The sequence below is a fragment of the Eschrichtius robustus genome, chromosome 16, assembly GCF_028021215.1.
Source record: "Eschrichtius robustus isolate mEscRob2 chromosome 16, mEscRob2.pri, whole genome shotgun sequence".
NCBI lineage: Eukaryota > Metazoa > Chordata > Mammalia > Artiodactyla > Eschrichtiidae > Eschrichtius > Eschrichtius robustus.
In genome coordinates, this window is record NC_090839.1 from 6,601,284 (window position 1) to 6,615,531 (window position 14,248).

Genomic DNA, 14,248 nt, shown 5'->3' on the forward strand with positions numbered 1-14,248 from the left:
GTGAGAAACCCGTGCACCGCAACTAGAGAAAGGCCATGCGCAGCAATGAAGACCCAACATAGCCAAAAATAAATAAATAAATATATATTTTAAAAAAATTGCTCGGTGTTTAAAATGATTTTTGCTGCCTGAATGTCTGCTGTGTTGTGGATGCTGCTAGTTTCAGAAGCAATCTCTTTTTCCTGCAAGTTGGAAACCCTCTCTTGGAAAGCACTTGTACCAGCAAGCTGGTGATGGATTGTGAGGCTTTTCTTCTGGCACTGTTTCCTCGTTTATGAGGAAATTTCCTCCACTGAAGCTAGAGGAAGTGCCCCCTGCCCTGTGTTTGATTAGCTCAGGGCCTTAGAATTTAAGTATTTTAAAAACTCGTGACATCCAACTTACAGGCATGTAAATAATATATTTTGGTAGTAACTTTTTTTTTTAAATCCTTTTTTTTTTTAATTAATTAATTTATTTATAGCTGTGTTGGGTCTTGGTTTCTGTGCGAGGGCTTTCTCTAGTTGCGGCAAGTGGGGGCCACTCTTCATCGCGGTGCGCAGGCCTCTCACTATCGCGGCCTCTCTTGTTGCGGAGCACAGGCTCCAGACACGCAGGCTCAGTAATTGTGGCTCACGGGCCTAGTCGCTCCGCGGCATGTGGGATCTTCCCAGACCAGGCCTCGAACCCGTGTCCCCTGCATTGGCAGGCAGACTCTCAACCACTGCACCACCAGGGAGGCCCAGTAGTAACTTTTTGAAGAGCCTATGTTTATTTTGTCTTTTGCCTCAGATGCATTTTGTCAGTATTGAACACTTGGAAATTGAAACACTACTAAATCAGTAGTAATTAGCTTTTTGGACTATTAAAACTGTGGTCATTATTGTAAAAAAAAAAAAAGAAAAAAAAAAGTAGTAATTAGCTTTTGTGGAAAATCTGGCAAGTACAGAAATTCTCCAAAACTTCTTTACTCAAAGATAATCACTATTGAGGGCTTCCCTGGTGGCGCAGTGGTTGAGAATCTGCCTGCCAATGCAGGGGACACGGGTTCGAGCCCTGGTCTGGGAAGATCCCACATGCCGCGGAGCAACTAGGCCCATGAGCCACAGCTCCTGAGCCTGCGCGTCTGGAGCCTGCGCGTCTGGAGCCTGTGCTCCGCGACAAGAGAGGCTGCAATAGTGAGAGGCCCGCACACCACGATGAAGAGTGGCCCCTGCTTGCAGCAACTAGAGAAAGCCCTCGCACAGAAACAAAGACCCAACACAGCCAAAATTAATTAATTAATTAATTAATTAAAAAAAAAAGATAATCACTGTTGAATATTTTGATGTATTTCTTTCAGTCTTTTTTCTAAACATAGGTATTGTCAAAGAAATGTCGTTGGAATTGGGATTTTGGTATAAAGTTTCCAAATTGCAGCTTCTTGCTAAATAATAATTCCCAAGTCATTGGGAATTCTTAGTGTTTAATGCCTCCCTTTTTAGATGAAAGTTTGTTAATGAACATTTGTCTATGGGAGTGTGCTTTTCAGGGGTGGGGTGTTGGGGAAGGGGAGGAGGTATCATTCAGGTATTTCAGCCACATACTAACTGTATCCTCTGGAAGTGCTGATTAAAATCGCTTTCCCCTTCCATCTCTTATCAGTGAGTGACACTCATTATTTTCTTATATTGGAAAACAGACTTCTGGAATATTCTCATGATATTCAGCTTTCGTTCATGGAGACCATAAAGTTCCTCTTTCCTCCCCAATCTAGACTACAGTTCCACTTGGTGATGGCCCAAAACGTGTTCCGGTGACTCAGCAATTTCCTTCTCAGAATCCAGTGTCTGCGAACAGTGGCCAGGCTCAGCGGGTCTTGTGTCCTTCAAATTCCTCGCAGCGTCTTCCTTCACAAGTGCAAAAGCTTGTCTCCAGCCAAAAACCTGTACAGCCCCTGAAGCAGAAGCCAGCGCAGGCAGCCAGCGCCCCTCGTCCTGTGTCCAGGCCGCTGAGTAATACCCAGAAGAGCGAGCAGCCCCAGCTCCCAGCACCTGGTAATCAGCGCTCTGAGGCTCATTGGAGAGCCGTTCTTTTTAGTTGCTAAAAAAGCAAGTGTGTAGACGTGTCTTTATTGTTTGGAACCCTAGCTTTTACGTCATTTTCTACGGAGGATGGGGAGAAAATCTGGTGTCCGGGTGAAGTACCAGTGTCTCCTGTGGGCCAGGCCAGACTCCCACCCTCGTGGAAGAGTTGGCAGCCAGGGAGGACGCAGCACCAGTGTCGTGTTCTTTGATTGCATATTAGGGGCGGAGGGGAGGGACGGGGTTCTCGTAGCAGGTACTCTTGGAGCTGAACAACTCCAGGGTTCTGGAGCGTGGAGGGAAGTGCCGGGCGTGGGGAGTGGGTGGACGGAGGCGGGCCAGGTCAGGTCGAGGTGGGCACTGCTGGCCGCGGTGAGTGGGGCTTCATCCCGTGTGCACTGGGAAGCTGCTGAAAGGTTTTTGAGCGGAGGACGGGCTGACTTGCCTTTATAGAAAGCTCATCTGAATGTGGGGCATGAATTGGAGAGTAGCATTGCTGGACCCAGGGGTACCAGGCAGGAGGTAAGCCATTGTGGTTTGGGGCCAGTATGGCAGTGAGCTGACTAGGTGGAGTGGGGTCGGTGTTGACAGTTGTCGTTTACCAGGTGTGAGTGCTCACACGGCAGGCGTCCTTCATCCACCTTGCGTCGTTCTGTCCTCGTAACCACTCTGCAAAGGCAGCCACAGTTTTTAACTTGGTTTTGTGGAGGAGGAAGCTAAGACTTCGAAGTGTTAACTTATTCGAAGACAGCCAGGATGGGGTGGTGCAGACAAATCCGAGAGCTCACTTAGGATGCAGACTTGACAGACCTGGGCAATAAACCGGACATGGGGATGGTGGTTGTACTGGTGGCCTTAACTGAGATTGTGAACCAGGGAGGGGAAGAGTCCAGGTGAGGCCTGAATTCAAATATCTGACCAGAGCAAAATGTGCTGCTGTTAAGAGTTTGAAGTGCTGGAAATAGACAAGTGGAAATGTCCCATGTAATTTCCCATTGGCCACTAATACAGTGGAAGGAGGGTGGTGGTTGGCTTATGTTTTGTTGCACGTTGTCTGTAGCAAATGGACAGCTGGCTGGCCCACCTCCTGGGGAAAAGGTGACGAGGTGGGAGCTTGTGATGGATGGGAAGATTGGTAATTCTGCTTTAGAAGCTCTTCATTTAGAAACTGAGGCTTCAGGGAGATTATCTAAGGGCCTAGCTGTATGTATCTGCTTGTCTTTACTCTCGAAGTTCTATAAAGACTTCAAATGGCAGGAGTCAGGTTACAGTGTAGTAGTCTTTTTTTTTTTTTAATATTTTATTTATTATTTATTTATTTATTTTGGCTGCGTTGGGTCTTAGTTTTGGCACGCGGGATTTTTGTTGAGGCAGGTGGGATCTTTCGTTGCAGCATGCTGGTTTTCTCTTCTCTAGTAGTGATGCACGGGCTTCAGGTCGCATGGGCTCTGTAGTTGTGGTGTGCAGGCTCTCTAGTTGAGGCGCACAAGCTCAGTAGTTGTGGCGCATGGGCTTAGTTGCCCCGCGGCATGTGGGATCTTAGTTCCCCGACCAGGGATAGAACCCGCATCCCCTGCACTGGAAGGCGAATTCTTTACCACTGGACCCCCAGGGACGTCCCTTTTTTAAAAAAAAAAAATAAAACTAGTAATAGTTCAGATCTATCATTCTGGACATACACTAATATTTTGGTAGCTATTCTTTGATTCATCTCTAATCAAAGATTTTTAACTTATTCTGTATAGTTATTCTAACAACAGGTTTTTTTTAAAAATAAATTTATTTATTTATTTATTTATTTATTTATTTATGGCTGTGTTGGGTCTTCGTTTCTGCGCGAGAGCTTTCTCTAGTTGCGGCAAGCGGGGGCCACTCTTCATCGCGGTGCGCGGGCCTCTCACTCTCGCAGCCTCTTTTGTTGCGGAGCACAGGCTCCAGACGCGCAGGCTCAGTAGTTGTGGCTCACGGGCCTAGTTGCTCTGCGGCATGTGGGATCTTCCCAGACTAGGGCTCGAACCCGTGTCCCCTGCATTGGCAGGCAGATTCTCAACCACTGCGCCACCAGGGAAGCCCTAACAACAGGTTTTTAACTTACTCTGTCTAGGAAATAATCCTGAAAAGGAAGCGGCATCAAAACAGAAAAATGAAGAATCAAAAAGGTAAGTTTTATCTTGTTTACAGAGTTCTGTGCCATCACTCTACTAGAATACACCATTTAATTGCAAATTTAGTTATGGGAACACTTTTAAAATAGGTCTTTATACTGTATTTTCACTTAGAAAATATAGATGTTTCAAATTTCCAATCTTTTAAAAAAGGGAGAAGGAATTTTAATGATGGATGTTTATTAGGGACTCGAGTTTTTCTTATTGCTTTCCAAATTTAGAAATGGCTTGTATGAATCTGTTACAGAAATGTGTGAAGTAAAAGTTCCTGTCTACCTTCAGAAGTAACTACTACATATGGTTTATGTATGCTTCTATACTTTTTTCTATTCTAGTAAAGAGGTGGAAGTTAAAAAAACAACGACAAAATCTGGTCCTATTGCAGAGCTATGGACTAATACACGACTGTCTGAGTATTCTGAAAGTATTGATAGAATTATTATACTTGTTTCTCATAATAACTGTCTGAGTATTTTGAAAGTATTGATACAATTATTATACTTGTTTCTCATAATAAAGCTTGGCTGTATTTTCCCCTGCTCTCAATCTCTGAACTGTCTAGATTCTAGAATGTGATAGGAGCCAGGAATGAACCCACAGCCTTTTTTGCTCTAGCGCCTACCAGCGGCTCTCTGAGAATCTACATCCAATGGTTCTCACCCCACTGCCCTGCGGGCTCCATCCGGCTCGCTTAACCGGAGTGGTTGCTCTCCAGCTGAGAATGTTGGCACCTCTGGGGCTGCAGGAGGCTGTGCTTGGTTTGAAAGAGGCTCACAGGTGGTTCTGCAGCATTTTTCCCTCTCCAGTTACTCACCTCATCCTTCTTGTGGTCCTAAGTGCTGTTGTTAATAGGTCTGTGCTCCAGAGCATAGTACTGCCTTGGGACGCTTCCCAGTGAGCGCTTCAGCTCTAACAGTCCAGGTTGTTCCTTGTCACAGAGTCACTCAGCTGATGGCAGGTGGGGGCATGGGGGGCTTAATGTCTGTGGTGACTCATTAATTGTGGTTATTGGTTTGGTTCTTGCAGAGGGTACATACTCAGTACAACTTTGGATATAAAATTTATAGGATGTCTACTAACTAATATATGTTGTTAGAAAAGATGTGTTTTCTTCACATTTTAAAATGTTCAATTCTCTCCTAGAAGGCAGTGGGCTTTGGAAGATTTTGAAATTGGTCGCCCGCTGGGTAAAGGAAAGTTTGGTAATGTTTATTTGGCAAGAGAAAAACAAAGCAAGTTTATCCTGGCTCTTAAAGTATTATTTAAAGCTCAGTTGGAGAAAGCAGGAGTTGAGCATCAGCTGAGGAGGGAAGTAGAAATACAGTCCCACCTTAGGTAAGTTTTCAGATTGATGTCCAGGAGAGTGGTGTACAGAACTTTAAGAGTTAAATGATTGTAAACGTCTTTGTAGAAGGCTGGCTCCATAGTACTGCAGAGAGTGACTAAATTCACTAGACTTCAGTGCCGTGGTCCTGAAAAATTGCTTGAAGGTTTGTTTTGTTGATGGAGTAATTTACCGGAGGTGTTTTTGTTTTGTTTTGTTTTGGTGGATAATTAAAGGGAATGATACCTTTTATTTTGAGTTCAGGTTGCAAACTGGCAGCCTACAGGTTGACTTTGGCCAGTGGATCTTTTTCTTTTTGCTTTCAGTGAATTAAAAAAAAAAAAAAGCAAAACAAAACAAAAAAACAGATAGCCTGTGCTCAGCTGTCCGAAGTTGTCAGCAGCAAATCCCCTGCCATTAGTGAACACTGCCTGTGTTGTCTGTCTCATGGTATTTGGGTTTCAACTACTGTGGGAGTGCCATGTCTTTTTTTTTTTTTTTTTTTTCCAATTTGCAGAGACTTAACATTTATCTGAATTCTTTCCCCACCTAAGAATATAGATGGCCTAAAGGAAGGCAATAGTCTTAACTAAACCCAAGGTCCATTAACACCTTGAAATGCATGTAAATTGATAGCAGTGTACATCTTTTTCTTACAGTGGGTCTGTAGTTTCAAATTCTCAAGGCGGGTGGAAGGTGGGATCTGTGGCCAGCAGCAGTTTTCACCACTGGTTTCACATGAGGATTTGTTTGATACTCAGTACATATCAGCTCCAAAACCAGGTGTTAGAGTGTTCGTCCTTCGTTGCAGGCATCCAAATATTCTCAGGCTGTATGGTTATTTCCATGATGCTACCAGAGTCTACCTAATTCTGGAATATGCACCCCTCGGAGCTGTCTATAGAGAACTTCAGAAACTGTCAAAGTTTGATGAGCAGAGAACTGCTACTGTAAGTTTTCATTTGTTGTCCGGACTAATTCTGTTTCCTCTATACCTGTCCTAGCAGTGTACCTTTCATTTTATAATAGAGGGGGTTTTGTCTCATGGGAAGATAGCTTAATCAGATCAAATATTTGAAATGGAAAAATCAAAATAGCTTAGGTGTATCTTTTATATACAGATAAAATCAGGTACCAAATGGAATACTGTGGTTGGTTTCCACAGCTGTTTCTGTGGAAATGTATAGTTGCTCTCTTTAAAAAAAAAAGAAAAGAAAAGAAAAATTTGTTTTAGATTAGTTTTAGATTTATAGAATAACTGAAGATAGTACAGACTTACTTTCTCCTATAAATACACACCTAATTTCTCCTATTTATATTTTATCAGTGTGGTACAGTTGTCATAACTAATGAACCAATATTGGTACATAACTATTGACTGAAATCCATACTTCATTCAGATTTCTTTAGTTTCTCATGATTAGATTAGGGTCATGGGTTTTTTTTTTTTTTTTTAAGGAATTCCTTTATTGTTATTATTTATTTATTTATTTATTTATTTATTTTCGGCTGTGTTGGGTCTTCGTTTCTGTGCGAGGGCTTTCTCCAGTTGCGGCAAGCGGGGGCCACTCTTCATCGCTGTGCGCGGGCCTTTCACTATCGTGGCCTCTCTTGTTGCGGAGCACAAGCTCCAGACACGCAGGCTCAGTAGTTGTGGCTCACGGGCCTAGTTGCTCCGTGGCATGTGGGATCTTCCCAGACCAGGGCTCGAACCCGTGTCCCCTGCATTGGCAGGCAGATTCTCAACCACTGCGCCACCAGGGAAGCCCCAGGGTCATGGGTTTTTGAGAGGAAGATCAGAGGGAAAATGCATTCTCGTATGAAGGATACATACTATTAACCTAACTCCTCATCCCTGAGTGTCGGCCTTGATCACCTGGCTGAGGTAGTGTTTGTCAGGTTTCTCCACTGTAAAGTTACTCTTTTTCTCCGTTTGCATGCTGTGTCGTTTCAGAGGAACAGCCCATGGGGGGTTATGTTTCATCTCCTATAGGGCAGGGTATCGACATAAGTTATTTGGAATTCTGTACCAGATATTTCTCTATTCTCCATTATTTATTTATTTATTTATTTATTTATTTATTTATTTATTTATTTATTTTTGGCATTTGGAAGTAATGTTTACTTCTTATATAAATTTAGTAATAAATTTAGTAATCCTGAAGGAAAAAAAAATAGAGAAATTGGGCAGAAGGTAATGTTTGAAGTGATAACGGCTGGGAATTTTCCAAATTTGATAAATGATATAAATCCTTTGATTCAGCAGACAAAATTAGTCCATAGACATAAAAGACATATAACAACAAATATCCACACCAAAGGCAAAATGATGTTAAAATAGTCAGAAAATGTAGTCAATCATTTATTAATATATACTCATGGATTATTTTATACTTTGAGTATAATCTAATACCACTTTGCTCTCATTGTTCCAGCTTTGGCCACTGGGAGCTCTCTCGTGGTTCCTGTGTCCTTTGGATATGTCCCTATCATTGTGTGTGTGCGTGCATGTAAAAGCACTTTCTTGTTTTCTGGTGCTATAAGATGTTCCAGCTTCATCTTGTACATTTCCTATCCCAGTCTTAGAATTCGTTATTTCTCCAAGGAGCTTTGGTTCCTTTTATTGGAAAATGTTATTAGAAACCAAGATCTGGGCGCTGGATATGATCATTGCTACTGAGTGTTATTACTTCTAGGCTTTCAGCTGACAGAGAGCAAGGAAATATGTGTATAGTAATCCATGTAAATGCATGTATCTAAAAGTATTTCTATATTATCCATCCGTATCTATATTAAGCAAAACATGAGTCCATTATCACATGGATCATTTTACCCTCCTCCCTTGCTTATCTGTAACCTCCACCCCAACATTGAGAAACTTGGGTTCCACCCTCCGCCATCCATTTATCTGTTCAATTCCAGTGTTCATGTGTAGTGGTAGCATTGTTAACCAGTTACCCTGTGGGAAACAACTATGCATTTGAGATTCATCTGTATCTTTTTAGGGTTTGATAGCTCATTTCTTTTTATTGGTGAATACTATTCCATTATTATCTCTTCATCTACTGAAGGGCATCTTGGTTTCTTCCAGTTTTCGGTGATTACGAGTAAAGCTGCTATAAACAATTGCATGCAGGTTTTTGTGGGACATAGGTTTTCAAATTGGCTGGGTAAATACTTAGGGGTGCGATTGCTGGCTTGTATGGTAAGACTACATTTAGCTTTTAAGAAACTGTTAAACTGTCTTCCAAGATGGATATACCATCTTGGCATTCCCACCCATGAATGAGAGTTCCTGTTGCTCCTCACCAGCAACTGGTGTTGTTGAGCTTTTTGGATTTCAGTCATTCCAGTCGGTGTACAGTGGTGCCTCACTGTTTTAATTTGCAGTTCTCTAATGACGTACAATGTTGAGCATCTTTTCATGTGTTTATTTGCCATCTGTATATCATCTTTGAGGTGTTTCTTCAGATCTTTTGCCCATTAAAAATTTTTGTTGTCTTACTGAGTTCTAAGGGTTCGTGTGTATTTGTGATACGTGTCCTTTATCACATTTTCTCCCAGTCTGTGGCTCGTGTTTTCATTCTCTTAACTTTGCTTTTCAGGGGGCAGACGTTTTTAATCTTAATAAAGTTCAACATATCAGGTTTTTGTTTTGTCCCCCCCACGAATCCTACTCTCCTTTATCGTGTGAAAATTGTTTGAAGAAGCTGAGTCTTAATTTGGGCTGTTTTTTGTTGAATTAGCCGACGATGGGCCTGTTGAATGCGGGTTACTTTGTTCTGTTTCCTGGTGGACGTCTCTGGGTAGTATGTACACTCATTTTCTTTTTGGCATTGATCTAAATGGCATTAAGTTCAGGTGGTTTTACTTTTATCTTCTGATGAAATCACAGCACTATTGGTGAATGACCCTCTGGTCCTGTCTGTGCCACAAGGATGTACTATTTTAAACTTAAATATTTGCCCTTTGGATAAGTATAAATCTATTTTATTTGCTTTTTAAATGTTAGTTAACCAAACTAGTTTCTTATTTAATTGGCAATTAATATTTATCAGTTATTAATCAGTTTTCCTCAGTCCAGATGGAGTTTACTTTGGTGTAGACGTATAGCTATTTGAAAGAAAAGATTGGTTCTTTCTAGATTCCTTAGTAGTTCGGAGATATATATACGCACCTGTTTTTCTTTTCTGATTCATTAAAATAAAACTAATTCTAGAGAAGTGTTAGGGACCTTTACGTGTACCCACAGTCTAATGTGGGAGGTGCGGAGGGAGTTGATGCCAGAGGGCTCTGGTTCTCGCCGAGCTTTGAGCAGGGACAGCCTGTTGCCCTCCGGAATTGTAACGTGTGCTCCTAGAGCATCATCAACCCAGCTTTGGTGCAGGCGACGAGCTTTCTTGGCCTTCACTTTCAGTTTATTATGGTCTAAATTTTGGTCTCTGGCTTTTGGCTGAAAAAAATGAAAAATGTCCTTTCTGACGATAACATCTGGTTTCTACCCATTTGTTTAGTAAACCTTTTTTGGTATAAAATAATGTTCAGTCCTGTCTAGAATTACTTTTGGGAAACAAACACTTCTCTAACTTAAGTCAGAGCTAAATGTATTCTTTCAGTATACTATAAAACAATTCTTATTTATATGTTAAAGCAAATTCTGGACTTGCTTGCTAGATCTTTTAGTTGAAATGGAAACAAAACGAATGAAAGGACTGACTTGCTTGTGTACTTTGAAGCTGACTAATGAATTACTATGTAGTGTGCCCCCAAATTTAGCCCACTACTTAACATGCCAGGACAACTGCTCTTAGTTTATTGTTCAGGATTTTTTTTCCTCCGGTGCTCTTCAAGTTTTAGCTTCAGACAAATCCTTTTGTTGTAAATTGGCCTTGGTTTAAAAATGGGAATTGTCTGTACTTAAGAGTTTTTGTTTTAAATGTTAAAAACCGTTTACACGTCTGACTCCCTAATTTATACCAGTTTTTCAATATTGTCTTAATTCATTGCTGCTGGGCCATATATTGCCACGTGGGGATGTAGTGCTGTCTCGGTGTTTTCCTGTCTTTCAATATCACATCTGCTGTGTTAGCAAATAACGTAGCACAAAATCACTTGTACTTCATGCTGAACACTAAATTGGTTTGTTTTCTTGTAGAGTCATCCATTGTCTCTAGTTTTGGCTTTAAAAATCTACGAAACATGTTAAAATCTATGTCGGGTTTCCTTCCAGAAGAGGTGTCTAAAGTTGTGTTATAGAAATCTGAAACACAGACGTTCAATACTTTTTTTTTTTTTTTTGAATAGTATATCACAGAATTGGCAAATGCCCTGTCTTACTGTCATTCAAAGAGAGTTATTCATAGAGACATTAAGCCAGAGAATCTGCTCCTTGGATCATCTGGAGAGCTTAAGATTGCAGATTTTGGGTGGTCAGTACATGCCCCATCCTCCAGGTATGTAACTTCAGACGTGGAACTTGTTTGTTTGGTTTAGCAAAAGCCCAGGGGCTAATCATGAGCTAAATAGTAAAAAATGTAAAGTATAGATGTTGTGCTGAGTTGGGGCAGGTAACTGACACATGTACTTTGGTGTAATTTAAGCCTGATAGTAAACTAGCGTCTTCAAGAACATTTTTATTCTGCAGCCGTTTTGCGCTGTTTATCCTGTCCTAAGCCTGGGGTTAAAAGATGCGTAATGTCCTTCGAGGCTAATGAAGGGGACAAATAAGTAAAAGATATGACAACTGTATGACAGGTGAAGTGCAGCATGTGTACAGGGGCAGTAACACCTGACTGACTGGTGTGAGGGAGACTCCACTGCTTCCTGGACCAGGAGACAGAAGTTTCTGAGGGCAGCACTTGCGAAGATCTAGAACCAAGAGCACAGTTCTTCAGGGAACTTAAAGGAACCAAACTGGTTTGGATGGAGCTTTCAGGGTGGGGGGCAAAGATTCTTTCGTCCTCTGTTTGTCAACATAACAGTCCTTTCCTGTCTCCTCTTAAAGTGGAGAGATCAGCCTAATGAAACAATTTAAGTGAACTTTGCCAACAGAGCTAAAACATTTTCTCCTTTTTAAAATTTAAGTGGAGTTTAAATGAGCTTTTGGAACCACGTGTGAAGTAGGGCATTTAAAAGCATACATCCATCAATAAGAGTTTGTCAGCTTTGGGGTAGGTCTTTAAAAAGTTTCAGCCAGATTACCTTAAAGCCAGTTGAAAAAAATTGTATAGTCTAAAATAGATGCCATTGGGTGTGGGGAGCTTTGTTTTTGTTACAGACCACTCCTAATTGTTTCCAGCAAGGCACTGAATCTGCTGCTGCAGTCTCTTTCCGTTTAAAAAAAAAAAAAAAATCTGGTGGTCTGCTGCGGGTGGGAGCTGTTGGCACCTGGCTTCGTGGCATCGCAGGGCTAAACTGTACCTTAACCCTCCCAGTGGTGTCATCGTGACAGGAAAGGTAGCTGATCCTTTTCTGAAGAGGACACTGTGTAAATGTTGGTCACTTGTCCTCGCCTCCCGTACCTTGATAACTGTAAGAGCTCCTGCGATATTGTGCTGTCATTTGAGAACCCCCGATTCGGGCCGTCTCCTGAATCTCGGTGGTGATGAGAGGCTAGACATCTGGAGAGGCAGCTCCTTAATCCTGGGTCGCCATGCAGTCGAGCGAACATTTGTGCGCTCCCTGGGCACCAGGCAAAGAGTAACTGATATAAACCAGCAAAACCTGCATGGTCTTTGCTCCTGTTTTGATGTTTGTTTCCAACCTCTGTTACAAAAACAACATACAAATGTGCTGAATTGGTCACCTGTCTATCCAGTGCCTACACTCAAACAGTTGTTAACATTTTGCCATGTTGGGTGTGTCGTCTGCTTATAAGTTGCAGACAGCGTGCTTCGTCCTTTGAGTGCTTCAGTGTGCATGTCCTAAAAATAAGGACATTGTCCTGTATAATCACAACCATTATCACACCTAAGAAAATTAACAGCCTTGTTAATACCTACTATTTAGTCCATGTTCAAATTTCCCTAGTTGTCCACAAAATTTTATCGTGATACTTTAAATCCTATATTTTATATCATTTAAGGAAGTTCTGGAGTTGGACAGATTTGGAGTGCAGCTTGATTGCTAGCTGTGAGATCTTGTACATCTCCCTGTCTAAAAGTGGGGATCTGTAACAGTACCTGCTTCGTAGCACAGGATCTAGCCTAGGAAAAGCGCTCAACGTTAGTGTAGTGGTTGGTGATTTTGAGCAGCTGTTGTGCATCAGAAACAGAAGCACGTCAACCTGAACCTGCCTCCGTTTTTAGGAGGACCACCCTCTGCGGCACCCTGGACTACTTGCCGCCTGAGATGATTGAAGGCCGGATGCATGACGAGAAGGTGGATCTCTGGAGCCTTGGGGTGCTTTGCTACGAATTTCTAGTTGGGAAGCCTCCTTTTGAGGCAAACACATACCAAGAGACCTACAAAAGAATATCACGGGTAAGACATCACTAGAAAGGACCCATCATTCTGTTAGAATTCCTTCCTTATCAGCCTTGACTTTAGGCTACCATCTGAATATTTATCCTGTTCTCTCTTAGCCACGTTTGTGACTCTGTCACTTATTGTACACTTACCCAGGTGGAATTCACATTCCCTGACTTTGTGCCAGAGGGAGCCAGGGACCTCATTTCCAGACTGCTGAAGCATAATCCCAGCCAGCGGCCCACCCTCAAAGAAGTACTTGAACACCCCTGGATCACGGCAAATTCAAAACCGTCGAGTAGTCAAAAAAAAGAATCAGCTAGCAAACAATCTTAAGAATCTTTGGGGGCAGAAATCCTCGAGACAGGGCTGCTGATTACCTGCCTGGAACAGGCTGCTGGCATATCTCCCTGCTGCCTGCCCGCCGTCGAGATGCTACAGGAAATACTGTTTATGAGCAGGCAGTGCTCGGCCTCCCAGTTCAGAGCTCCACCTCCGCAGACACGACACTCTGCAGCGGGAGTAGCCGTGGTTATGTAATCAATCTGGAGGCAAGGTTCAAGTGCAGCCACCCCGCAGCCTGTTTCGAGTAAGGTGTCCTTGTGGAAGATGGACTTGCCGCCTGGCTGTGGGGAAGGGCGGCTGCTTGGTCCTGACTCGACCCGTTGAAAAGCTGTGCAATAACTTTACAAGTCCCTGTGTGCGTGTAACTTATCGGGTGGCCCGGTCTGGTAAAGCTGTCGGAATGAACATGTGATTCTTTCTTTTAAATGTTAAAATAAAGACATTTGTATAGACGTGTATTTTTACGTCCATGGCATTCCTTTAGGACTGCCCTCATGTCTGTCCAGTGCCCCCGCCGAGCCTGCTTGTTGGTCCTCAGCCACTTAGCTCCTGGCGAGACTGAGCGGGGGACTCTGGGGGACCACCAGAGCTGCAGGTGGTCAGGACAGAGGGGAGGGGTCCTCCACATCCACACCTGCCCACCTCTGGCCTCTGACCGTGTTCTCAACAGGGTGGCAAAGAGCTTCACACGTGGGGTGAACCAGTTCTTGGCGAACGGATTTCCCAAGTGTGGCTTCTGTCTTGATTCTCTGGTGAAGGAGTGTTTGCCTAAACGGAATCCCTCCTCCCCAGCCGTACTTGGATCTGGGCGCTATCAGTGTTCATCGTGGCTTATAAAGTGGACGCCTGCTGCCCCTTGAGTACAGCTGGCAGAGGCTTCCCTTCTTCCCCTTGTCACCTGGTTC

The 14,248-nt window shown here is 42.8% G+C and overlaps 1 protein-coding gene across 2 annotated transcripts in view; it reads left to right on the forward strand.

Moving 5' to 3' along the window:
- AURKA (aurora kinase A) overlaps window positions 1–13,801 on the forward strand; it is an 18,947-nt gene extending 5,146 nt beyond the window's left edge. For both annotated transcript variants that reach the window (XM_068525160.1, XM_068525161.1), the window contains exons 3-9: window positions 1,736–2,015; window positions 4,147–4,201; window positions 5,351–5,542; window positions 6,343–6,481; window positions 10,836–10,984; window positions 12,839–13,013; window positions 13,155–13,801. In XM_068525160.1, coding sequence (XP_068381261.1) covers window positions 1,736–2,015; window positions 4,147–4,201; window positions 5,351–5,542; window positions 6,343–6,481; window positions 10,836–10,984; window positions 12,839–13,013; window positions 13,155–13,334 — 1,170 coding nt within the window. In that variant the 3' untranslated portion in view covers window positions 13,335–13,801. The remainder of the gene's footprint in view (window positions 1–1,735; window positions 2,016–4,146; window positions 4,202–5,350; window positions 5,543–6,342; window positions 6,482–10,835; window positions 10,985–12,838; window positions 13,014–13,154) is intronic.
- The last annotated feature ends 447 nt before the right edge of the window (window positions 13,802–14,248 follow it).